Source organism: Siphateles boraxobius, unplaced genomic scaffold (genome assembly GCF_051911475.1).
Source record: "Siphateles boraxobius isolate OS27281-9 unplaced genomic scaffold, OSU_SipBor_1 65, whole genome shotgun sequence".
In the NCBI taxonomy this organism is placed as follows: Eukaryota; Metazoa; Chordata; class Actinopteri; order Cypriniformes; family Leuciscidae; genus Siphateles; species Siphateles boraxobius.
This window is the reverse complement of record NW_027509192.1, coordinates 18,550,595-18,577,896: the sequence shown is the minus strand read 5'-3', so window position 1 is coordinate 18,577,896 and position 27,302 is coordinate 18,550,595. Positions and strand designations below refer to the sequence as shown.

The following is a 27,302-nucleotide window of genomic DNA, read 5'->3' as shown; positions in this document are numbered from 1 at the left end:
CCCGCGGACATGCGGGGTGGCGCAGCTGCTCACCTTCCTACAAGAGCTGTTGGATAAGGGAAGGTCCCCATCCACGCTCAAAGTATACGTGGCGGCCGTGGCAGCGTTCGCGGAATCGACGCACGGCCAGTCACTGGGAAGACATGAGTTGGTCATCCGCTTCCTTAGAGGAGCTAGAAGGATGAATCCGCCGTGCCCGCCGTCGGTTCCCATGTGGGATCTTTCATTGGTCCTCGAGGCCCTGAAAGCTTTTCCATTTGAACCACTAGACTCCGTGGGGTTGAAATATCTATCACTAAAAACCGTTTTTCTGACTGCACTGTCGTCAGTAAAACGTGTAGGGGATCTGTAGCGCTGTCTGTCAGCGCGTCGTGTCTTGAGTTCGGACCAAATGACTCTATAGTCATCCTCAGACCTAGACATGGTTATGTCCCTAAAGTGATGGGCACTCCATTCAGAGCGCAAGTTATTTCGCTGTCAGCTCTCCCAGCATCTGACAGCGAAAGTGATGTGAATCTCCTCTGCCCTGTAAGAGCGCTGAGATTTTACATTACGCGCTCCGCCTCCTTCAGGCGTTCGGAACAGGTTTTCGTTTCGTTTGGTGGGCGCGCCAAGGGGCTTGCCTCCTCGAAACAGAGCCTGTCCAGATGGATAGTGGACGCTATAGCGGCAGCTTACGCGTCAAAAGGTCTGCAATGCCCTCTGGGCATCAGGGCTCATTCCACGAGAGGCGTGGCCTCGTCGTGGGCATGGTCCAGTGGAATTTCTATCCATGACATATGTGTAGCGGCGGGCTGGAGCTCCCCGTCTACCTTTGTCAGGTTTTATAACCTAGAAGTTCCTGCCTTGCAGGCTAAATTGTTATCAGTCTGAAAAAGAGGTGTATTCTGCCCAGATCTCCTGCTCAGATCACTCTCATGACTCAGCTCTCCTGGTTGAGCTGCACTAAGTAGGGTATGTGCCATATGACTATACAGACCGGCGCGCTGCTCTGTATTCCCTATGTGTGCTTATGTACAAGTGATGGCCCGCGTGGCTGGCCACCTTATTTTTTCCACTTATGGGGTTCCTCTCAAGCTCGGGGTCTCATGTGGATGCTTGGCGCACACGGCGTTGACAAAGTGTTCCCGTAGCGTAAGCTAAACTTACGCAATACGAGAGAACCTCTCGTAAGAGAACGATACTCGGTTACTAACGTAACCTCGGTTCTCTCTAGAGAGGGAACGAGTATTGCGTAACCGGCCGTGCTCGCGCCACGAGCGACTTCGCTTCAGTCGTCGAAAAACCAGAGAATTCAGCCTACAGCCCCTATTTTATACACTAAGCCACGAATATCTGGCGGGCTGTGACGCTATAAAGGCGCAGGGGCGCCCTTCATTGGGCGTGACGTCACGCCGGGCTCACTGGTAGGCTGCAGCAGTTGCCCGCAGGGCAGCCAATGAGCACGCGAGATGGCCTGCTCTAGGTCTGCTAGCTGCTGCACTGCGTTGACAAGGTATACAAAATTAAGGATAATTTTTTGGCTTCAGTATCTCGAGAAGATGAATCTTTCCCGTAGCGTAAGATAAACTTACGCAATACTCGTTCCCTCTCTGGAGAGAACCGAGGTTACGTTAGTAACCGAGTATCGTTTTAATGTTATTTTAAAAAACATTAAAAGACCCCCTATGTCAGCTGGGAACCACTGTGCTACATCAAGTTAATACTACCCAAATATTTATAATTAATTATAACACGTTAATATTAATCATTCCTATTTCCCTTTTTTCAAAATTTCCCATAATTTGCTAAAATTATTATTATTTCTATTAAACCAAATAAGAAATATTACTGTTTTAATATTTCACTGTAAAAAAGTATTTATGAAAAAATATAATTAATAAATATATTAATATAATAATAAGAATTTATTTATTTACTTATTTTTAAATCACAATTTTAATATTTGTGCCTCTTAATTTCATCATTTTCAGTGTTAAATGTGACAACTTAAAGCTTCACAAAAAACACTTCTCACTAAATCTGGGCAAATTTTTCAGTTTGTCCATAATAATAATAATAATAATAAATGTTTTTATTATTATTAATATTATTCTTATTGGAATAATTGCTCCCGCAAGTTTCCAAATGCATGTCACATGTGACACAAATGCAGAGAACATGCTGAGATGATTCCGTGTGGAGCAGCATTTACTGCAAACCAAGCCGCTCTGAGACACTGAAAACATTGGATCATGAACTGCTTGTGTGTAAACGAACACATTGCTGAAACACGCGACGTATAAATAAATGCATAGACTTTGTGATTGATAACCACTAGGGCTGGGTATTGACACAAATTTCACAATTCGATTCGATTTCGATTCACAAGCTTGCAATTCGATTCGATTTCGATTACGATTCGATTCAATATTGATTATTTTGGATATCAGGTACAATACATGGCAAATTTTCTCAAGGAAAACAAATCTCTTAACCAATGCTGTAAACTATGGGAGTCAGTTGTATCATTAAAATTGTTTCATTAGCCTACTATAGCCTAATATTAAAGGTAAAGATTTACTGATTTGTATACAAACAATTACACTTTTATTTATTTTTCTAATAATAAAGTTATATGAAATATAAATATTTAAATGGTGGCTGTCATAAAAACTTGCCAGATTTATTCAAACATGCATTAAATATTGAAAAACATAAAATAATTATAAAATAACATAAAATGCATATGTAATATGGTGCATATATTTAGCAAAATGCTCCTCTCTAGAGTTAATTTTTCTAGCTGACTAACGAGTTCATGGTCACTGGATATGGTTTTTCTGAGGTAAATGTGACGTTACATGATATTGTTTACAGGCTGTTTCACTGACGTCTTTCCTCGGTTGAAACAATGATTGAGCGATTCCATGTGACAACAAGGATTTCGTTAAGTTATACTCTATCTTTTAACACACTTTCAGATGCTCATTCATGTTTATTTCACGCTGTAACTGGTAATATTAAGGCGGAAGAGAAGATTATGTGTGCTCGGCGCTGCTGCTTCTCTTGAGCTGCGCCAGAGCGATCTCACGCCACAGCGCCAAAACGGTATTTATGTTTTTGAATTTCGTAAGAAAATGGACGCAATTTGAAATCTGAGACTTTGTTTCATATCAATAGTAACAAAGCACAAAGATTATTGTATACGTTTATTGGATGGGATGCGCGCTACAAAGTTCCATTCATTCATCAACTGAAAACAGGATGACTAATCGATTCTTGGGATTTAAGAATCGATATCGGTTCGTAAAAATGAGAATCGATTAAAATCGAGAAATCGATATTTTTTACCCAGCCCTAATAACCACAGTAAGCCATATCGCTATTTTGATTTAATTTCAATGAATCTGTGTGTCAAAATAATGCAGGAGTTTTACCTTTAGTTAGATCACTGGCCTCGTGATTCAAGATGGCGATGTCAAAGCTAGGCGACCCAGGTCTTGACCCGCTGCAGGAAGTAACAGGTCTGGCACTGGAGGAGATTCTCAGATCGAAAGGCTGGGCTGAAGCAGGTCTGACGCCGCACACACTGACACATCTCTCTTCTAATGGAGTGAAACATTCTTAATCATATCAAGTGCTTGTCTTCAGACAGTCTTGGCTGCAACTGCTTGTCTTTACCTCTATCTGTATTTGTGTTCTCCAGGCCGTCATAAACTGAACCGTCTTTGATCGATTCTTTGAGAAGAGTCCAATCCTGCTGTGAAGTACTACAGCATTGAGGTTTCTCCTCTTCAGCAGGTACGTCATCGAGGAAGCTCAGCTGAGGGATCATCTCACGGACCGCAGACCTGTAGCTGTAGTCTAATACCTGTTCATCAAACACACAAACCAAATGTGATGAATCTATCTGGAATACAAGTATATTTTGTGTTGTTCTAGCCGAAACACTGTAGCAACACACCCAGAAAACCCTAGGAACTGCATAGCAACATGCTAACAGCCATATTATGGTGGCAACTTATTTCTTATTATTATAAATGTTGAAAACAGTTGTGGTGCTTAAAGAAGCCATATTATGCCCTTTTACAAAGTCTTGATTTGGTTTTTGGGGTCTACTAGAATGGGTTTTCATGCATAAATGTCCCAAAAAATATATATGTATTTTTCACGTTACATTGTTGCAACACCTGAAAAGGATCTATGACTATCACAGTCATTTCATGTTCAGTTTCTTTATAATGTCTTGTTTAGTTTAATAGTTTCTGTTTAGTTTCTTTGTCATGGTTTTCCGTCACTGTTTTGACTGAGTTCTAGTTCATAGTTCTCTTACGAGAGGATCTCTCGTATTGCGTAAGTTAGCTTACGCTACGGGAAAGATTAATCTTTTCGAGATATTGAAGCCAAAAAACAATCCTTAATTTTTGTATCCATTGTCAATGCAGTGCAGCAGCTAGCAGACCTAGAGCAGGCTGTCTAGCATGCTCATAGGCTGCCCTGCGGGAACTGCAGCAGCCTACCACTGAGCCCAACGTGACGTCACGTCCAATGAAGGGCGCTCGCGCCTTCACAGCATCAAAGCCCGCCAGTATGGGCTTGGCTTAGCGTATATAAGCAGGGCTCGTAGGCTGTATTCTCTGATTTTCATCTATTCAGCGAGCTCTCCGCATCGCTGGATCTAGAGAGAAGCCGCCACCGCCGTCAAGGAAGCGACAAGCCAGCTTAGGACAGCGCCTGAAGAAGCCGGCCGTCTTCGCCACCTTCAGCCATCCGTGCGAGCTACGCTATCTGGCGACGTTTCCTTTCTTGCAAAACGTACTATCTAAAAGAGTCCTGCGGCTCGTGCAGAGCCCCGCTCAGCGACGGAGACCGCCATGTGATCTGCGCTCTCTGCCTGGGCCAAGAACACGCAGCTCTTGCCCGGACGCGGAGCCGCGGGCTCCCGCGGGCTCCCGCCCGCGCTGCCGCCGCCACACAGAACGAGGCGTTTGATATGGATGAGGATGCGCCGCTGACAGCTGTTATAACAGCGGCTAGCTTTCTTTACGTTACAACCCATCCCATGCGCATGCGTCACCGGCGAAATGAGGAAAGAGTCCTCATTAGGCCGAGGCCGGACTATCCCCCATTTCTCAAACATTTCTCAGCTCCTCTTAATTCGAGCGGCTGGTAATGTCAATATCGCAGCAATGAGCCTGTTATATAACACGCACGCCTGCAAACAAACGCCGACACACAAAAACTGTGATGACGCTCCATTATCTGCTCGCGCTAACTGAAACTTTTGTCGTTTCCCCCTGTGGCTCAGTGGTGAAACCTGTGTTGGATCCCGTGTCTCTCGCAGCGGATAAAATTTTATGCAGCTCTCTTCTCTGAGATCCCGGCCAGCTTTCTTAGGTACAGAAAGCGAACGCGCCCTCCCGCGCGCCCCGTGCGCATACGTCACCAGAGAAATGAGGAAAGAGTGTTTTTTAGTCCCGCTGAGGCCGGACCAACCTCCATTTCTCAAACATCTCTCAGCTCCTCTTAGTTTGAGCGGCTGGAAATGTCAATATTGCAGCAAGGCGCCTGTTATATAACATGCACGCCTGCAAACAAACGCCAACTCACAAAAACTGTGATGACGCTCTCTTATCTGCTTGCACTAACTGTGTTGTTGTGGATCACGTTGGTCACGCAGTCTAGAGCTCCCTCTGATGTTGTTTCCCCCTGTGGCCCAGTGGTCAAACCCAGGGCTTCGTGCCAGAGACCCATGTTTGATCCCGGCTCTCGCAGCAGATAAAATTTATGCGGCTCTCCTCAGCGAGCTGCCGTATTCAGATCCGGCTCACGCCGATGGTGTTTTTAGTGTAGAAAAGGTGCCCACATCTCAGTGTTCACCCCTACACACATGCACAACACTTCCCGTGTCACTCACAGAGCCCACTCCCATAAAGCATAAAATAGCCGCTCGAGTGTTAAACGTAGGAAATGTGTCCACGAGTCCGTGCCAATGCCTACTTTCTGCCCGCTCTATCACACGGCCATTAAGAATCATATCAGTCATATTATAAACGTAAGTCCCGTGCCCGCCCACGAGCGCTCAAGCTTACTAACACACATCTCTCCCCAAGCGTCACAAAGTTATCATAAAACGCTCCCCATCCAAGCGATCGGGACGTCAAATATTTATGTAATAATAAACACTTTGCCCAAAGCGCCTTGCGCGCGTCTCAGGGCTATCATAAAACGCTCCCCATCCAAAGCGATCGGGAAGTCAAATACGTATACAAGTCTTGTGCCCGCTCACAAGCGCTCACGCTTACTAATAAACATTTTTGCCCAAAGCGCCGCGCGTGCGTCACAGGGCTATCGTAAAACGCTCCCCATCCAAGCGATCGGGGCGTCGAATATGTATGTAAGTCTCGTGCCTGCTCACAAGCTCTCACGCTTACTAGTAAATGCTTCGCCCAAGGCGCTGCTCGCGCATCATAAAGTGATCACAAGATGCTCCCCATTCATGGCAATCGGGACGTCATATATGATACAGCCTGTCACCGCTGTCAGAAGTGCGAAGTGCATGGGCTCTCGCCCGCTTGAGAAATCAGGGTTTGCGAATCATGAACTATCTGGACGACTGGCTGATTTTGGCACAGTCAGAGGCAGAACTGCTATCTCACAGAACTGTGCTCCTCAGTCACATGGAAAGCTTGGGTCTCACGGTCAACTGGACCAAGAGCTCATTACTGCCCAGTCAGTCAATATCCTTTCTAGGAATAGAACTGGACTCTGTGGCCATGACGGCTTGTTTATCGACACAGCGCGCGCATGCCGTGTTCGACACCTAGCCGCATCTTTCTAGAAGGGCAGCATCATCCCTCTGAAGACATTCCAGAGGATTGCTGGGCTGTATGGCTTCAGCTGAAGCAGTGCTTCAGCTGGGCTTACTGCGCATGCGCCCTCTTCAACGCTGGCTCAATGCGTGAGCGTCTCGCCGAGCTGGGCTGCTGGCTGCGAACGAATCAGAGTGACTCAGACCTGTTTTACTGCTCTGCAGCCCTGGTTAACAGCCGACTGGTATCAGCGGGGTGTGATGATGGGAGCAGTCTCGTACCGAAAGGTCATCTCGACAGATGCGTCCAACACGGGTTGGGGTGCGCTCTTCGAGGACAGATCGGTCTTTGGCCTGTGGTCAGACCAGGAGAAGCTCCTTCACATAAACTGTCTGGAAATGATAGCGGTCGAGAACGCGCTGAAGCGCTTCCTCCCGTTCATACAGGACCACCATGTTCTAGTAGGTTCAGACAACATGTCAGTGGTTTCCTACGTGAACCGTCAGGGCGGTGTCAGATCCAGGAACCTCTGCGATCTGACAGAGCGCCTCCTCACGTGGTCTCAGCATCACCTGTGCTCGCTGAGAGCTGCACATGTCCAGGCCACCTGAACGACGGCCCAGACAAATTATCCAGGGACAACGTTCCCCCAGGGGAATGGTCCCTGCACCCCCAAACAGTCCAGAAATTATGGCGCCTGTTCGGCAAAGCGGAAGTCGACCTATTTGCGTCAAAAGGCAACGCTCACTGCCGGATGTTCTTTTTGAAGAACGATGACGCGCTGGCCCAAATCTGACCCAGCCGCCCTCTGTATGCCTTCCCTCCGATCTCTCTGTTACCGCAGGTAATCAAGAGGATCAGTGAAACGCGCCACTCGGTGCTCCTCATAGCCCCGCGTTGGGAGAATCAGATTTGGTTCCCGGAGCTAACACTAACCTAGACTGTCACTAACAGCCCCGTGGCCGATTCCGGTGAGAACGGATCTCCTTGCGCAAGCTCGCGGCTCGATCTGGCATCCCCATCCAGAGCGCTGGTCTCTGCATGCATGGTTAATCAACGGGTACCCGTTGCCCTGCCAAAAGGAGTGATGAACACGATCACGCAGTCTAGAGCTCCCTCTACTAGAAAGCTTTACACGTCTAAATGGTCTGTGTTCTCCAAATGGTGCACCGACAAAAACCTGGACCCACGGACGTGTGGGGTCTCGTGGCTGCTCAGTTTCCTACAGGAGCTGTTGGATAAGGGAAGGTCCCCATCCACGCTTAAAGTCTATGTGGCGGCCATTGCAGCGTTCGCTGAGTCGACGCGCGGCCATTCACTAGGGAGAAACGAGCTTGTCATCCGCTTCCTTAGAGGAGCCAGAAGGATGAACCCTTCAGGCCCCCCGTCGGTTCCTATGTGGGATCTTTTGTTGGTCCTCGAGGCCCTGAAAGCTTTCCCCTTTGAACCACTAGATTCCGTGGAGTTAAAGTACCTATCACTCAAAACCGTTTTCCTGACAGCCCTGTCATCAGTGAAACGTGTGGGGGACTTACAAGCGCTGTCTGTCAGCGCCGCGTGTCTTGAGTTCGGGCCAAACGACTCAAAAGTCATCCTCAAACCTAGACACGGCTATGTTCCTAAAGTGATTGGCACTCCCTTCAGAGCGCAGATCATTTCTCTATCGGCTCTGCCATTCGTTAACGAGAGTGACGTTAATTTCCTCTGCCCAGTCAGGGCGCTGAGGGTTTACACTGCGCGCTCCGCCCCTTTCAGGTGCTCGGAGCAGCTTTTCGTTTCGTTTGGTGGGCGCACCAAGGGTCTCGAAACAAAGCCTATCCAGATGGATTGTGGACGCTACAGCAGCCGCTTACGGATGGGGGATGGCCTCATCGTGGGCATGGTCCAGCGGAATTTCTATTCACAACATATGTGTGGCGGCGGACTGGGCCTCCCCGTCCACCTTTGTCAGGTTTTATAACCTAGAAGTTCCCGCTCTGCAGGCAAAACTTCTGTCAGTCTAAGTGAGATGTACGTTCTGTCCAGATGTGTTCGTGCGCAGGCTACTCTCACGTATACTTGCTCTTCTGGTTGAGCTGCACTAATGGGTATGTGCTACATGCTTATGTAGACCGGCTTCTTTTTGGCTGCAATATCTCGAAACGATGAATCTTTCCCGTAGCGTAAGCTAACTTACGCAATACTCGTTCCCTCTTCTAGAGAGAACCGAGGTTACGTTAGGTAACCGATAGGTTTGCTACCATGTTTTCGGATTAGTTGCATACCTGTTCCATATTTCTTTGATTGCCATCCTCCGTGTATTTAAGCCCTAAGTTTACTAAGTTCTGTGTTAGTCTTTGAAGTTTATCAAATTTGGATACTTCGGTGTTAGATAATTTTAGACCTATCTCTAAAGTTTTATTTCTTTCCAAAATATTAGAGAAAGTTGTATTTATACAACTGCAGTCCTTTTTAAGTAAACATGGTCTTCCAGCCATTTAAATCCCTTCACAGCACAGAAATGGCCCAATTGAAAGTTTTTAATGACCTGCTACCTGCCACTGACTAAGGTGATAGACTGTTCTCATGCTCCTAGATCTTACGGCTGCATTTGACACTGTAGACCACAACATTTTGATCGCTCGTTTCGAGCATTTTGTTGGTATTAAGGGAAAGAAGCTTTTCTGTTCGCCTTGGGGATTTTGTGTCCTCCTCGGCATCTTTTTCATGTGTTGCCCAAGGCTCCATTCTTGGGTCTATCCTATTTTCCTCATATATACTTCCTCTAGGGTCTATTTTTAAGAAGTATGGCATCTCATTTCACTGCTACACAGATGATACACAGCTCTATCTGCCTCTGAAATGGAAAGATGCTAACTCAAATTGTTGCGCGGTCTAAAGGATATTAAAGCCTGGATGGCCTTACACTTAAACTGTAATGACGGAAAAGCAGAAGTCATAATATTTGAACCTGGGGGTGCCTGTGAGTTACCTGATTTGGATTTGGGTGCTTTAAAAATATACGTAAAGCCTACTGTAAAAAACCTGGGTGTTATAATAGACAGTGAGTCTAAACTGGATAAACAGATTAATTTAGTAATCAAATCCATTTTTTTCCAGTTGAGCCAATTCAAAGTCAAGTCTTTTTTGTCTTTTAAATGATTTTGAAAGGGTTATACATGTTTTATTTCAACATACCTAGACTACTGTAATGGCATCTATATGGGTATTAGTCAGACTGCCCTATCACGCTTACATATGGTACAGAATGCTGCTGCTCGCTTGCTAACAGGGACGAGAAAGCTAGAATATATTATACCCATACTGGCCTCTCTTCACTGGCTTCCTGTACGTTTTATAATAGATTTTAAGATTCTAGTTTTAGTTTTTAAATCATTAAATGGTTTAGCACCAAAATATCTCTCCGATTTAATACGTCTGTATGAGCATGGCTGAAAAGTAGGGGAGACCATGCTTTTGCGGTTGCGGCCCCAAAGCTACGGAATTACTTGGCCCTATATGTTAGGCAGGCCCAATCACTTTCAGCTTTTAAATCCAGTCTTAAAACTCTTTTTTATAATTTGGCATTTAATTCAGTATAAAAACTGTTGTTTTTAAGTTTCTATGATCTTGTTGTGTTTAAAGTTTTTGCTTTTTGTTTTATGTTATTGTTTTATTTTGATTATGCTTTATACAGCACATTGGTAAACCGTCAGTTTTTTTAAAAAAAGTGCTATACAAATAAACATTGAGTTGGGTTTATGGTAGTGTGTTCTTGCTTTCTTTGTTAATTAAATCTTGTTTTTCATCATCATTCTGCCTCTCTTTATTGGATTTGACACATGCACCTGGTTCAAGGCACACCTGCCAATGGAAAAGAGCATTGCTGCCTATGTGGAGTGGGTGCTGGCTCAGTGCGCCTCACCGTCTGCCCCATTGATCAGGACATCGCCAGACCCGACTTCCACAGTCCACACCAGATACCAGCTTCCCTTTAGCCATGCCTGCAGTTCACAAGCCAGAGCCCACCACAGACTCTGAGCCTGACCCTGCTATGACACAAGAGCCACAGCATTTTCAAGAGGCTAATTTCATCCTGGAGCCCGAGCCCATTGCGGAGTCTTATAAGGTCATTGAGGGAATATTAGTGGAGTTCAATGGGATGAATTGGAGCTCCGCCCACACTCTCGTCGCTGAGGCCCGTTTATAATGAGCGGAGTCCCCTCTGAGGTATTATTTGATGAGTTGGTTGATGTAATCTTTCATGGTCTAGTCTCCACTGGTCCTGACCAGTCCCAAGCACCTTCGTCTCTTCTGGTTCAGCCCAGTCCCAAGTTATCTTTGTCTCTGCTGGTTGAGCCCATTCCCAAGTCATCTTCGTGGTCATTACATCAGACCAGTTCCAAGTCATCTGTTGTCGCCATTGGCTCTGCACAGCTCTAAGTGTCTTTTGTCACAGATTGTCCCACTCAACCTCCCTCCACCCCTCCATCCTTCAGCTCCACCTTGAACCGCTGTCACATCAACTGAGGACAGTGATGAAACTGCCAAGCCCACGTCTCCACCTCGGCTCAGCCTTGGTACACAGCTTTACAGAGATAACAGGAAAATAATGTTGTAATAATATTGTTAAATATAAAATTAAATGTCCCCAACTAAGCGAGCCAAAAGCCAAAGGCGAAGAAAGGTGCAATTCCACCATCTGATCTGTATATGGCCCGGGTCCGGCTGATTACAGTTAACCTCGGAATAAACAGAAATACTAAAATTACCGTAGATGCCATTTTTTTTATGATGTAGCGAGTACATCAGGTGTTATAGGAAGTGTTCCCAGTTCCGGCTGACCTAATTTATGCAGCCTAAAAATAATTTAACTGATTTGAATAATAGGAATGTATAATGTTCTATTTGTATGCCAGGTTGAAGAGATGTGTTTTTAATCTAGATTTAAACTGACAGAGTGTGTCTGCTTCCCGGACAATGTTAGAAAGACTGTTCCAAAGTTTAGCTGCTAAATAGGAAAAGGATTTACCGCCCCGTAGTCGATTTTGATATTCTAGATATTATCAACTGGCCGGAATTTTGAGATTGCAATAGACGTGAAGGACTATAATGCGTTAAGAGCTCGCTCAAGTACTGGGGAGCTAAACCATTTAGTGCTTTGTAAGTAATCAGCAATATTTTAAAATTTATAAGATGTTTAATAGGGAGCCAATGCAGTTTTGACAGAACTGGGCTAATATGGTCATACTTCCTGGTTCTAGTAAGAACTCTATCTGCTGCGTTTTGGACCAGCTGTAGTTTGTTTATTTATATTTATATTTACATTTACATTTATTCCATTTATTTGCGTTTATTAAGCGTGCAGTGCAACCACCCATAATAGCATTAAGTCAAGTCAAGTCATCCTCATTTATATAGCGCTTTTAACAATGTAGATTGTTTCAAAGCAGCTTTACAGAGATAAACATATAATTTAAGGTAACAGAGATTGGTTTGGTTTTATAGTGGTTCTTGAAAAATGTTTTTTCCAGCTAAAGTTAGTTTTGATTGATTCACTTCCGTCTAAATGATCATTTGTTATTAAATTAGGGGCCTCTAAGACAACACCGTTCTCTCTAAACAGACTTTAAACCTGAACCTGTGATAGACGCTGATGGCGTTCACATGCGCATTAAGAATTGATTCTATAGTTATGTGCGTTTGAATATATATATATTACACTAATATACATTACACTAATCTACCCTTGATGTCATGAACGCATTAACTAATTGTTCTGCATTTGTCATTGAGAGCATATCATGTAATTTAGATATATTTTTAAGATGGAAGTTTTTACAGATACTAGACACGAGACTTTCAAATGAAAGATTGGTATCAAAGAGCACATCCTGCTCCGTCCGGGTCGCCTGCACGGCCTGCTCCGCCTGCTCCGCCCTGGACGCCTGCTTGGTCAGTCCCTCCGGCACCTCCATGGGTTTCTGCTGGGACTGCAGATGTGACGGAGCCTGCCTGGTCCGTTGCTCTAGCTCTGCCCTGGCTGCCTGCTCTGCCTTTGGCTCCAGTTCCCCTTCATGGAACTGGGCTGGCCCCCCAACCCTCCCCCCTCCATTTCACCTCCGTCCTAGACTGTTTTTCCTTAGAGGGGGGTAATGTCAAAGTTACCAGCTGGTGTACCCAGGTTGACCACCAGAGATCACTCCTTCTCTGACCGTTGCCACTTAGCCATGAACTTCAGTTCCCATAATCCTTTGCCCGGACTAATCACTAATTATGGCATTCATCTGTGTGTCATTATTATTGCATTCAACTGTGTTACATTGTTTGTCTCACCCTATTTATACAAAGTTCTCTCTGCCATTTCTCATCGAGGTTTTGTAATTGTCACACGGCATTCCTGAGCACTCTTCCTTGTGTTTTTGTTCTTTTGTGGATTGTTTGCAAGTGTTTTTGACCCTTTGCCTGGCATGACTACGATTCTGGATTTTTCCAATAAAGCTGAGCTTGGATCTCACCTAGTCTCAGAGCTTTCGTGACACACCCAGGTCCATAACCAACGACGAAGACTTGACAGAGCAGCCATCAAGTGTTAGACAGTATTCTAGGTTATTATGTGAGGACATTTTTTGTTCAATAATTAGAATCTCTGTTTTTTCAGAATTAAGTCGTAGGAAATTACTAGTCATCCAGTTTTTTATATCAGCGAGGCATTCCGTTAATTTTGTGAATTGGTAAGTTTCGTCAAGGCGTGAAGAAATATAGAGCTGAGTATTGTCAGCATAACAGTGAAAACTAATGCCATGCTTCCTAATGATATCTCCTGAGGGTAGCATGTACAGAGTGAACAGCAGCGGTCCTAGTACTGAGCCTTGTGGTACTCCATACTGAACTTGTGATCGATAAGACATCTCTTCATTTACTGCTACAAACTGATAGGGCTGGGTAAAAATTTTGATTCATCAATGCATTGCAATTAATTGTTTCTCAATTCAATATCGATTCATCAAATCCTATGAATCTATTCAGCCAACCGGCCAGTGGCGGCGCTGTGGGCAACACTCTAGTGAGAGCGTTCAGCGTTGTACAAGACGCGCTTTACCAAAACAGCAAGATGATGGACAGTTCAAGCCTGCACCACCAACCAGGGACATCGTTAGGCCTATTTTAGGGGGGCTGAAGCTACCCCAAAATGTTCCTAAGCCCCCCTAAATGATAATAAGAACAACAATAAGTCCCCGGGAGTCTCCCTCATATTGATAGCGGCTCCCTGATGTCCGCAAATTAGTTCAAATCCTCCGAAATCTAAAGCTCGCGAGCTCCAAAACGCATAGTGCGCGCACGACAGAGAGGAAGAGTCCTTGCGTGTGTGTGCAAATGTGCGCGCGTGTGCCTCACGAAGCGCATTTTTTTTATGAGTATGCACATTTTGTGTTTCTGTTTACATTTCGTTTACATTTCAGTTTACAACTTCAATGTATAGGAAGAAATAAATATACTTTCTATTACAGTTACATGCACTTTAGAGGTGTTAATAAAGCGCCTGTTTGTTACAGTAGTGGTTTGTATTCAACACATGTACAATATTGTATAGTTTGTTCTGCTAAATAAACCAAGACAGGAAACATGCTGGGGTCAATTTGTTCTTAAACATTGGTAATACTGCACACATTATTTAAAAATATACTCAGGTACTTAATTACTTGTGTATTTACTAATTATTGAATCGATATCGAAGCTAATAAATCAATATCGAATCGAAATCGAATCGAAGCCTCAAGAATCGAAATCGAATCGAATTGTGAAATTCCTAACAATACCCAGCCCTACAAACTGATAACGGTCAGATAAGTATGATTTAAACCATGCTAATGCAATTCCACTAATGCCAACATCATTTTCGAGTCTATTTAAAAGAATGTTGTGGTCAATAGTATCAAATGCAGCACTAAGATCGAGTAGCACTAATAGAGAGATACAACCATGATCGGATGATAAGAGCAAATAATTTGTGACTCTAATGAGAGCTGTCTCAGTACTATGGTACGGTCTAAATCTTGACTGAAAATCCACGCAGATACCATTTCTTTCTAGAAAGGTACATTGTTGTGAAGATACTGCTTTTTGTAGTATCTTTGACAGAAAAGGTAGATTCGAGATTAGAAAGGTAGATTCGGCCTGTAATTTACTAATTCTGCAGGATCAAGTTGCGTTTTTTTAACAAGAGGTTTAATCATAGCCAGCTTAAAAGTTTTTGGTACATATCCTAATGACAAAGATATTAAGAAGAGGATCTATGACCTCTGGAAGCATCTCTTTCAATAAGTAAGTCGGTACAGGGTCTAGCATACATGTTGTCGATTTAGATGATTTAACGAATTTGGAAAATTCTTCCTCTCCTATAGAAATGAATGAATCAAATTTTTCCTCAAGGAGACTACAATGCACTGCCTGTTGCGATACTGTAATAGATGATTGCATAGTTATAATTTTCTCCCTGATATTATCAATCTTGTAAGTAAAGAAGTTCATAAAGTCATTACTCCTGTGCTGCTTGAAAACGTCTGGGATTGAAGCTTTATTTTTAGTTAATTTAGCCACTGTTTAAAATAAATACCTAGGGTTTTGTTTATTTTTTTCTAATAAGGTTGAAAAATAAGCAGATCTAGCAGCTTTTAAAGCCTCTCTGTATGCAATTGTGCTCTCTTTCCATGAAATGCAAAAAAACTCTAGTTTTGATTTCTTCCAGTTGCGCTCCTTTTTTCTGGCTGCTCTCTTAAGAGTCTGAGTGTGCTCGTTGTACCACGGCGTTGAACTATTTTCTTTAATCTTCTTTAAGCGCAAAGGAGCAACTGTGTCTAAAGTGCTGGAAAAGAGACAGTCAAAAGTTTATGTTGCAATATCAAGTTCTTCTAAGCAATCTGGGATACTGAGGAGATGAAACTGATCAGGAATATAATTAATAAAGCGATCTTTAATAATAATAATAATAATAATAATACATTTAATTTGTAATGCACTTTATATTTAAGTAAATACCAAAGTGCTACATGATAAAACAGGTAAATGCTAAAAATAAACACATGGAGAGCATGAAAATAAGAAAGAAAAATAACAACAACAATAAGGTAAAGGGCAAGAGTTCAATCAAAAGCTCTCTTAAGAAGGTGGGTTTTAAGGCCACGTTTAAAAGCATCGAAAGTCTGTGGTGTCCTCAGGTTCAGGTGAGCATTCCACAGACGGGGAGGAGCTGAGCAGAAAGCCCGATCTCCCATTGTACGGAGCTTGGTCCTGGGAGGTTTCAGGAGATACGCTGAGGCAGATCGGAGGGCAAGTGTTGAGGTCTGTGGGGTGAGGAGTTCCTTGAGGTAGGGGGGGCTTCACCATGAATACACTGGTGGGTAAGGAGGGAGACCTTGTATTCAATCCTGAGTGGGACAGGAAGCCAGTGGAGTGATTTGAGGATGGGGTGATGTGGTCATGTTTGCGCACCCTCAACAGGATCCTAGCAGCACTGTTCTGGTTTGTACTGCAGGTTCTGAAGGCTTTTCTCAGGGATCCCGGTGAGGAGCGCATTGCAGTAGTTTAGCCTGGAGGAGACAAAAGTGTGGACAAGCTTTTCTGCATCTGCAGGAGTGAGCGTGGGACGGAGTTTGGCGATGTTCCTGAGGTGGAAGAAGGAGGTCTTGCAGAGATGTTTGATGTGAGCCTCAAAGGTCAGATGAGAGTCAATTTTAACACCCAGGTTGGTGGCTGATGTTGAAGGTGGAATATTTTGGTCAGAGAAGGTGATGCTGGTAATGTCAGATGACCGAACCTGGTGTGGAGTGCCGACTAAGATGGCTTCAGTCTTGGAGCTGTTTAGCTGCAGAAAGTTTTGCTTAATCCACGCCTTTACCTCCTCCAGGCAGGTGGTCAGAGTGGATGATGGCAGGGCAACAGAGGGGGTTGGATTTGTCCTGAGATAGAGTTGAGTAGGGATGGGAATCGAGAACCGGTTCTTCTTCAGAACCGGTGCCCAGTGAACCGATTCCTTGGAACCGTTAGCATGCTTGCTTAACGATTCCTCTTATCGGTTCCGCTCGTTGCAAATGTGTCATGACGTCACACACGCGCTACGTTGTTTTGGTTATATTTCACGCGAAAAGACGACAATGCGGTCACTTGCAACACTTGTAAAATTTCAATTTCGTCAAAGGGAACTACCTCCAATATGCAGAAACATTTGGCCACACAGCATGCAATTCATTTGACGCGAGTGTGAGTAATTAAAAATGCTCCAACTACTTTAAAAGCCTACATCTGGGCACATTTCGGCTTTTATGAACAACCTGGTAAGCACGACCTGGAAAAGAGACAGTGCGTGTGCGCTCATGTCACGCACAAATAGAATATGCAGGAGGTAATACCACTAACTTGAAATACCACGTTAGCCGTGTTCACTCGAGCTGTTATAACGCCTGCAGAGTCTGACTGCTTTAGAGTAAGCATGAGCTCCAATATCACCCGGATCCGCAGCCAAAAACAAATCATCCACCCGCCCTAATGTTATCTGATTTAGGTATCCGCACCCGATGGTCAAATTACAAGTATTCTGTGTTGTTACGCGTGATTATAAATGGATGATCGTCTTCAACAACGGACTCGTTGACGGATGCGCGCGTCTCAAGGTAACATTATACACTGATGAATGAGCGCTGCTTTTAAATGAACATTTCTTTAAAACAAAATTGATTTGACATAATTTCATTTTCTTAATGGCATAAACATACTTAAGTCCCATGAAACTTTAACTGGAATGTCACTGTTTCTGTCACTGCGACTTCCCGAACAGGCGAACACACACACACACGTGCGCACGCACAAATCACTTTTGAAGTAAAATTGAAAATTGGATGCAGTGCATCGTAATGCATCGAGATATCGAATTGAACTGAATCGATGACATGATAATCGTAATCGAACCGAACCATGAGACCATGCAGTGTAGGTTCAAACCACTAATACTCTGTGCTGTGTCTTCTGATCAGATATTAAAGCGAGTTAATACAAACAAACACATTTGTACTTATTCCCTCACCCAATGAGAATCGATAAGAGAATCGATAAGGAATCGAATCGATAAGCAATATCGATAATGGAATCGGAATCGTTAAATTCTTATCAATTCCCATCCCTAGAGTTGAGTGTCATCAGCATAGCAGTGGAATGAAATTCCATGGCGGCTGATGACGTGGCCAAGGGGGAGCATGTAGAGAATAAACAGGGTGGGGCCGAGTACTGAGCCTTGAGGGACACCACAGGTGAGACACCAATGTGTCCCTGAGCAAGACACTTAACCCCTAGTTGCTCCAGAGGCGTGCAACCTCTGAAATATATAGCAATTGTAAGTCGCTTTGGATAAAAGCGTCAGCTAAATGCATAAATGTAAATGTAAATGTGACGTTGTGTGTCAGGGATTTGGCCTCTCCCAAGGCGACATTCTCAGTTCTCCCGGTGAGGTAAGATGAGAACCACTCAGGGACAGAGTCAGAAACACCGATAGTGGAATTTAGACGGTGGAGGAGGATGTTGTGGTCCACAGTGTTGAATGCTGCATTCAAGTCCAGGAGGATGAGAAGAGATGGGGAGCCAGCATCTGCAGTCATCAGCAGGTCATTTGTGACCCTGACCAGGGCTGTTTCTGTGCTGTGGCCAGGGCGGAAACCAGACTGAAATTTTTGAACAGGTTGTTTTGTTTTAGATAGTCCTGAAGCTGTGTGGCAACTACTATTTCCAGCACCTTGGAAAGGAATGGAAGGTTGATGATGGGCCTGTAGTTGGCGAATACTTCTGGGTCTAGGGTGGGTTTTTTGAGAAATGGCCTGATGACAGCGGTTTTCAGTGTTGATGGAACATGGCCAGCAGAAGTGATAGGTCTAACATATTTGTAACACGGAGTCGACTTTGCAGCCTTAGCTAAATGAAGTATACACGAGACTAGATAATGATCTGAGATGTCATCAGTAGAATTTCAACGGCATCAACATTGATTCCATGTGATAATATTAGATCTAGAGTATGACTATGACAATGAGTAGGTCCTGACACGTATTCTCTAACGCCAATAGAGTTCAGAATGTCTTTGAAATGCCAATCCCAATGCATCTTTTTCATTATCATATTAAAATCACCAACAGTTAGGACTTTATCTGCAGCCAGTACTATCTCTGATAGAAAATTACCAAATTTTTTGATAAAGTCTGTATGGTACCCTGTTGGCCTGTATACAGTAGCCAGATCTCAAACGTGATTTATCATTTACACTAGATAGCGTTACATTAAGCACCAACACTTCAAAAGAATTATATTTAAAACTAGACTTCTTAGGTATTCTGAAGATATTACTATAGATTACAGCAACACCTCCCCCTTTGCCTTTCAGACGAGGCTCATGTTTATAACAGTAATCTTGCGGGGTGTACTCATTTAAAGTAATGTAATCGTCTGTACCATCCCAGGAGGGATGAATACCATCTCTTTTCAACAGGTCAGGTCTGCCCCAAAAACTTTTCAATTGTCTATGAATTCTATTTTATTTTGCAGACACCACTTAGACAGCCAGCCATTGAGTGAGCACAGTCTACTAAGTATCTCATCACTGCTGCAAACAGGCAGGGGGCCAGAGCAAATTACAGTGCCTGTCATCGTACTTGCGAGTTCACCTCTTTAACGTTCATTTTCGCGACTGGCGAAGTCCAACATCATTAGTGCCGACGTGAATAATAATCTTAGAGAATTTACGATTAGCATTAGCCAGCACTTTTAAAATTTGTGGCTCCCGGCAAACATGTGACTATGGTGGCTGGTGTCTCTTATTTTCACGTTCCGTGTAATAGAATCACCAATAACTAGGGCACATTCAACAGGATTCTCAGTAGGTGTTTCACTGAGTGGGGAGAACCTGTTTAATGTTGTAATCGGAACAGAAGAGCGGTTTTTTGTCCCGCGACTACAACGTCTCACGGTCACCCAATTGCCCTGCAGCATGGGCTCTACAGCCGGAACCGAACAATGTACAGAGTTACCACAGTTATTTGATGGATTCGTAAAAGGCGCAAGAGTAAAAATAAATAAATAAATAAATAAATAAATAAATACATACGACAGGCACGGATGACACGAGCGCGCGCGATAAAAATAAAAATAAATAAAGACGGCAGGCACGGATGACGCGAGTGTGAGTGAGAAAAAAATTTAAATAAAGACGACAGACACGGATGGCGCGTTAACAGGCTAACAAGTTACTAGCATGTTGTGCAGGCTAGCGAAATTACTAGCGTGTTGTGCTAGTAATAACAATTTAGATAGAAGCTAGCGATGTCAGATTAATGTGTGGTGATGAGTAAGATATAATTAGCAATATAAACAACACGTAATGATAGTAAATAAAGATTCAAAACAGAAAGCAATAAGGAGCTTACAGACGCAAACCACTCAGCAGCAAGGCAGACAGGAGCAATCGATCGGCCCAACAGAGACTATGACTATCTGAGATATCGGCATCGGCCATTAAAAAACAATATCGGTTGACCAGTTTTTTTCAGGATTTATTGATAGATAGTGTTCAAAAGAACGTCTCGGTTACATATGGTAACCCTCGTTCCCTGAGGGAGGGAACGGAGACGTAGGTCATGACTGACCAATAGGAATCTCGCTAGAGAGGCCAATCTACTTCGAGTGAAACTAAAACAAGCCAATACACATTGGCGTGCAATCATTTGCATCAGCTGCGCGCCCTCGTTAGCGCGGGTATAAACGAGCAGCTGGTGCGATTGCACACTAGTTTTTTGCTGAGGAGCCAAGCCTGAGAAGCTGGCCGCCCCGGCGGGCGGCAGCGGATGTGGCGACGGGACCTACGTCTCCGTTCCCTCCCTCAGGGAACGAGGGTTACCATATGTAACCGAGACGTTCCCTATCGGTCAGTCACTACAACGTAGGTCATGACTGACCAATAGGAATCCCTACCAAAGCGCCACAGCCGCTGCACCCCATCCAGCGCCCCCGTGCAAGCCTCTACACCTTCTTGCCTGGAAGGACGATAGGCGGAGGCTTACACAGAGTGAGTCTGACACTGTTGTTCCGTAATAACCCATACAGTGAGATATTGGATAACACTGGGAAACCGTGCCCTTTCTGTTTAGGAAGGAACGCTGCGGAAGCCACTTCTTCAAAGAGTTATGTGGAAATGCATATGGACTAGCCGAAGGCTGTACTGCATATGAAATAAAGGGTGACTTAGCCCAAGGGAAAGACACGGGCTTCCGATAGGAGCAGCCGTGGAATATACACATATGGGATCCCCGTAGGGTCACACAAATGGAACCCAGCCCAGATCCGGTTCTCAAGGATTCAGCGGATAAGGGCCTGGCGCCGGACGCTCCGCCAAGTCCGGGCCGAGGGGTTTTGGAGGACTCAACAGGTTTTACTCTGGAGCAATAAGAGTGCACAGTAGGGTGCAGCAAGCCGACAGAGCCAGACCTCTCAGTGCTTCTACCCGTCTAGGGTGAGAACACGGGAGGACACCGGCTCTACACGTAGGCTATAGTATCTAGCGAACGTGTTAGGTGTCGCCCAGCCCGCAGCTCTACAGATATCTGTTAGCGAGGAGCCACGTGCCAGCGCCCAGGAGGATGCAACGCCTCTCGTGGAGTGTGCATGCAACCTGAGCGGGCAGGGCACGCCTTGTGCTTGGTAAGCCAAGGCGATGGCATCCACTATCCAGTGGGCCATCCTCTGCTTGGAGACAGCCTTTCCCTTCTGCTGGCCTCCGTAACAGACAAAGAGCTGGTCTGAGGTCCTGACGCTTTGAGTTCTGTCCACGTACATACGCAGAGCGCGAACGGGACAGAGCAAAGCCAGGGCTGGGTCTGCCTCCTCCAAAGGCAGCGCTTGCAGGTTCACTACCTGGTCTTTGAAGGGAGTGGTAGGAACCTTGGGCACATAGCCAGGCCAGGGTCTTAGTACCACGTGGCTGCCACCCGGCCCGAACTCTAGGCACGATTCGTCGACCGAAAATGCGTGCAGGTCTCCTACCCTCTTGACAGAGGCCAGTGCAACCAGCAGCAAAGTCTTCATGGAAAGAAGCTTTAAGTCTACTGACTGCAGAGGCTCAAAGGGAACATCCTGAAGTGCTCGAAGCACCAGGGAAAGATCCCAAGAGGGTATGGAGGGGGGTCGAGGAGGATTTAATCGTCTCGCCCCCCTAAGAAACCTGACGACCAGGTCGTGCTTTCCCACTGCTTTGCCATCTATGTGGTCGTGATAAGCTGAAATAGCGGCAGCATGTACTTTGAGGGTGGAGGGAGACAGTCTACGCTCCAACCCCTGCTGCAAGAAGGAAAGCACAGACCCTATCGGACATCTTCGGGGGTCTTCTCGGCGAGAAGAACACCACTTGACGAACAGGTTCCACTTCAGGGCGTAAACACGTCTCGTGGACGGCGCCCGTGCTGAAGTGATGGTGTTAAGTACCTCAGGGGGTAAGTCACCTAAAACCTCCGCGTCCCGTCCAGGGACCAGACATGGAGTTTCCAGAGGTCTGGACGCGGGTGCCATAGGGTGCCCCGTCTCTGAGTCAGAAGGTCCTTCCTCAGAGGAATGGGCCAGGGAGGGACTGTCACAAGGAGCATGAGTTCTGGGAACCAAGTCCGGGTGGGCCAATAGGGAGCCACCAGAAGGACCTGCTCCTCGTCCTCCCTGACTTTGCACAGTGTCTGCGCAAGTAGGCTCACTGGGGGAAACGCATATTTGCGAAGGCCCCGGGGCCAGCTATATGCCAGTGCGTCCGTGCCGAGTGTTCCCTCGGTCAGGGAGTAAAACAGCTGGCAGTGGGAGGTCTCTGAGGAGGCAAACAGGTCTACCTGAGCCTCCCCGAACTCTCTCCAGATCAGCTGAACCGCCTGGGGGTGGAGTCGCCATTCTCCCGGGAGCACAGCTCGTGATAGCTCGTCGGCCACACGGTTGAGCAAGCCGGGGACATACATGGCTCGAAGCGACCTCAGATGCTTCTGACTCCAGAGGAGGAGATGGCGGGCGAGTTGCGACATGCGACGGGAGCGTAGACCACCTTGTCGGTTGATGTACGCAACGGTCGCAGTGTTGTCCGTACGGACCAGCACGTCCCTGCCCTGTAGCCGTCCTTTCAAGCGGGTCAGGGCGAGATGTACTGCTAGCAACTCGAGGCAGTTGATGTGCCAACGCAGTTGAGGGTCCGTCCACACCCCTGACACTGCATGCCCGTTGTACGTGGCACCCCAGCCGGTGGCAGAGGCATCTGTGAATACCACAGCATGCCTGGACACCTGTTCCAAGGGGACTCCTGCCCGCAGGAACGAGGGGTCTGACCACGGGCTGAAGGTCTGGCGGCACGCCGGTGTGATTGCCACCCGGTGAGTGCCATGACGCCACGCCCATCTCGGGACTCGGCCGTGAAGCCAGTGCTGAAGCGGTCTCATATGTAGCAGGCCGAGCGGGGTTACCGCTGATGCTGCTGCCATATGCCCCAGGAGCCTCTGAAAGAGTTTCAGTGGGACCGCTGTCCTGCCCTTGAACGTGTTCAAGCAGTTCAGCACCGACTGAGCACGCTGCTCTGTGAGGCGCGCTGTCTGGGCGACCGAATCCAACTCCATACCGAGAAAAGAGATCCTCTGCACAGGGGAGAGTTTGCTCTTTTCCCAGTTGACCTGAAGACCCAACTGGCTGAGGTGCCTGAGCACTAGGTCCCTGTGTTCGCATAGCTGATCTCGAGAGTGTGCTAGTATGAGCCAGTCGTCGAGATAGTTGAGGATGCGAACGCCCTGTTCTCTCATGGGAACAAGGGCCCCCTCCGTGACTTTCGTGAAGACACGGAGGGACAGGGACAGCCCGAAGGGTAGGACTTTGTACTGATATGCTCGACCCTCGAACGCAAAGCGCAGAAATGGCCTGTGTCGAGGAAGAATCGAGACATGAAAGTACGCGTCCTTCAGGTCGATCGCTGCAAACCAATCTTGGGGACGGATACCTTCGAAAATGCGTCTCTGCGTGAGCATTTTGAACGGTAGCTTGTGGAGGCTCCGATTCAAAACTCGCAGATCCAAGATCGGTCGTAACCCACCACCTTTCTTGGGTACAATGAAGTAGGGACTGTAGTTCCCTGACCTCATATCGGCTGGAGGGACCGGCTCTATCGCATCCTTCGCCAGTAGGACTGCGATCTCCGCACGCAAGACATGGGCATCGGCTGCTCTCACTGTAGTGGAGTGGATGGCCCGAAACTTGGGGGGACGCCGGGCGAACTGAATCGCATAGCCGAGCCTGATGGTTCGAATGAGCCAGCGAGACGGCCTGGTGAGCGCTAACCAGGCTCGCAGAGACCGTACAAGCGGGACCAAAGGGACCGTAGGCGTACCCGGAGTGGGGCAGCGAGGTGGAACACAGGGACGCAGCTCGGGAGGCTCTCTCTGGGAGGCGGCCCGTAGCGGGGTCTGAGTGTGCTGTGCAGCACTTACCTGGTTCCACGGGGCAGGAGGTGCGGGAGGCGGCTCGATGGCGTTCTCGGACCGTACGCAGCTGCCGGCTGGCGATAGAAGAGGCGGATGAGAGTGGTGAGGATTCTGACCCCCCACTACTCTCCGGGCCCTCTTCGGACCCAGAGATGATAGAAACTGCTCTTTTATTGAAAATTTGGGTACCGCTGGTTTTAAGGCCAGCGGCGGAACACAAACAAAACGAAACAAAGGATTTTCCACCCGGCCCTCTTCCGGGGGAGGGAGCGATGCAGTCATCGTCTCCTGGAGAGCAGTCCCTTCCACCTCTGGGTCGCCCGTCCTAGGGCCGCTTACCTTTGGCTTTGCCGCCCCTCTTGGCGGGGGCCTGGACGGGCGGGGCGCCCTGCCTGCGACTGGCTCCACGGTGCCGCTTGGATGGAGGCTGCTGCTGCGGCGCGGGAGCAGGGGCAGACGCAGGCGGACGCCCACGGCGACGAGCAGACCGAGGAGCCGCGGGCGGTGGGGTGGAGGCAGCAGCTGACCGCCGCGGCAAGATGTGTCTAATGGCCTCAGTCTGCTTCTGTACAGCCGAGAACTGCTGGGTGAAGTTCTCGACCGCGTCGCCGAAGAGGCCGGTCTGGGACACGGGGGAGTTAAGGAACCTGATCTTGTCGGTCTCCCGCATGTCAGCCAGACACAGCCAGAGGTGGCGTTCCTGGACCACCAGTGTGGACATCGCACGACCCACTGACCGCGCAGTGACCTTCGTTGCACGGAGCGCGAGGTCAGTTGCGGCACGAAGTTCTTGGAGAACTTGTGGATCATGACCACCCTCGTGCAGGTCCTTCAGTGCCTTGGCCTGATGAACCTGCAACAACGCCATGGCGTGCATGGCAGAGGCAGCTTCCCCACAGGCCTTGTAAGCCTTGCCGGTCAGGTCCGACGAGTACTTACAAGCCCGGGAAGGAAGACACGGTTCTCCACGCCAAGTGGAGTTAGGGCACAGTTGCATAGCAACGGCCCGTTCCACTGGCGGGATACGCGTGTATCCCTTAGCTGCCCCGCCATCAAGGGTGGTGAGGGAGGAGGATCCACCGAGACGGTTTCTGGCAGTAAAAGGTGCCGTCCACGTCCCTGTGAGCTCCTCATGCACCTCCGGGAAGAAAGGCACTGGGGTGGGTTGCTGAGAACCAGCGCGCGCCACCCCGAGATACCAATCGTCCAACCTCGAGGGCTCGGGACACGGTGGAGGGTTCCACACGAGCCCGATCCTGTTGGCGGCCCGGGAAAGCATGGCCATCATCTCCGGGTCCGACTCGGGCACCGCTGGCACACCTGAAGGAGGCAGCGGCTCCGAGCCGTCGTCCGCGGAGAGGTCTGACCCACCCTCCGATGCAGCGATCGACATCTGGTCGTCGCAGGGAGCGCCGAACGAAACGACCGGTACACATCTCGAGGACGGTCCAGAACGTTCCGTTGGCAGCTCAACTGGTTGCGGAGCATGAGAGGAGTGAGGGTTCCTAGGGGGTTGGTTCCCCGAAGGAAGCGCGCTCACTGTAATCCTCAGGTCACCCGTGTCACTGCCCGAAGCAACCCGCGAAGGGGGGTTGGAACGAGGTGCAGGCACGGGGACTCCGCCCCTTTGCAGGAACGTTAGTCTCGACCTCAGCTCCGAGATGGTCATCTTCCCACAATGGGTACATGACTCATCCACGAACGCTGCCTGTGCGTGTTCGAGGCCCAGACACACAAGGCAGCGATCGTGACCATCCCGCGACCCCAGGTAACGACCGCATCCAGAAACACACAGATAGAATGTCATCTTGAAAAAGACGCAAACTATCTGTGTAAGCTCTTTTAGAGACTGCTCTCCTTGGTGCTGAAGCACGCAGGGGAACGGTCACAGCGAACACAGACAGGAATGTGCACCTGTCTGTGCGCGATTCTCTCTCGCTGGTCTTACCAGCCGTAAAAACGGCCGTTGAGCGCTTTAATCGCGCACCTTACCAGCCGTAAAAACGGCCGTTGAGCGCTTTAACCGCGCACCTTACCAGCCGTGAAAACTGCTTTTTTGTTTGCTCAGTTTTAAAACAACAAACAAAGAAGAGAGAGAGAGAAGAGAAAAAGACCGCTCGCGCTGTTGTGCCGTCACGCCCGCACCAAAGTGGAGAGATCCAGAAGAGGCTTGCTTTCAAATTCACTCTGTTCAGCATACGAAGTGCTTGGCTCCGAAGCAAAAAGCTAGTGTGCAATCGCACCAGCTGCTCGTTTATACCCGCGCTAACGAGGGCGCGCAGCTGATGCAAATGATTGCACGCCAATGTGTATTGGCTTGTTTTAGTTTCACTCGAAGTAGATTGGCCTCTCTAGCGAGATTCCTATTGGTCAGTCATGACCTACGTTGTAGTGACTGACCGATAGGGAACAGAATTTATTTTAAATAGAAATTTTTTTTAACACTAATTCAGCAAGGACATATTAAATTGATCAAAAGTGACAGTACAAGACTTTAATATGTACTTGCTGAGTAAAAGTATTAATGTCTTTCGCCAAAAGAACACAAACTTTTGAACTGTACGGGCACATCGTTATCAATCACTTGTTTCTGTGAAAGGAAATGCAAAGGGCTGTTTTTATCCGCAGTAAAGGAAGTGAGTGAAAGACATAGAGAAAGCAAATGAGGGCACCATTCAATGAACTTCATTTACCACTTCATGAATATTCAAAGCAGTTTGTTCACTCACTGAACACTTGGCCCAGTTTTGTAATTCCTGAAACTGACTGAAAACAGTGAGAAAATTGCAGAAGAAATAAGTAAGGGGAACTCAGTCTAAATAAAAGTGTTGATATGTGTAATATATATATATATATATATATATATATATATATATATATATATATATATATATATATATATATATATATATATATAATAAAAATAAAAAGTAAAATATAAATATTAGATTATTTTTTTTACCTTGGCAGCTAAATGAAATAAAATATGTTTAAACTGAAGTAT

At 46.8% G+C, this 27,302-nt stretch overlaps 1 protein-coding gene across 2 annotated transcripts in view; it reads right to left on the bottom strand.

Moving 5' to 3' along the window:
- lrrc56 (leucine rich repeat containing 56) overlaps positions 1-27,302 on the bottom strand; it is a 46,396-nt gene that overhangs the window by 10,205 nt on the left and 8,889 nt on the right. For both annotated transcript variants that reach the window (XM_077211349.1, XM_077211350.1), the window contains 2 exons: positions 3,664-3,853; positions 3,420-3,587 (listed from right to left, as the gene is read on the bottom strand). In XM_077211349.1, coding sequence (XP_077067464.1) covers positions 3,420-3,587; positions 3,664-3,853 — 358 coding nt within the window. The remainder of the gene's footprint in view (positions 1-3,419; positions 3,588-3,663; positions 3,854-27,302) is intronic.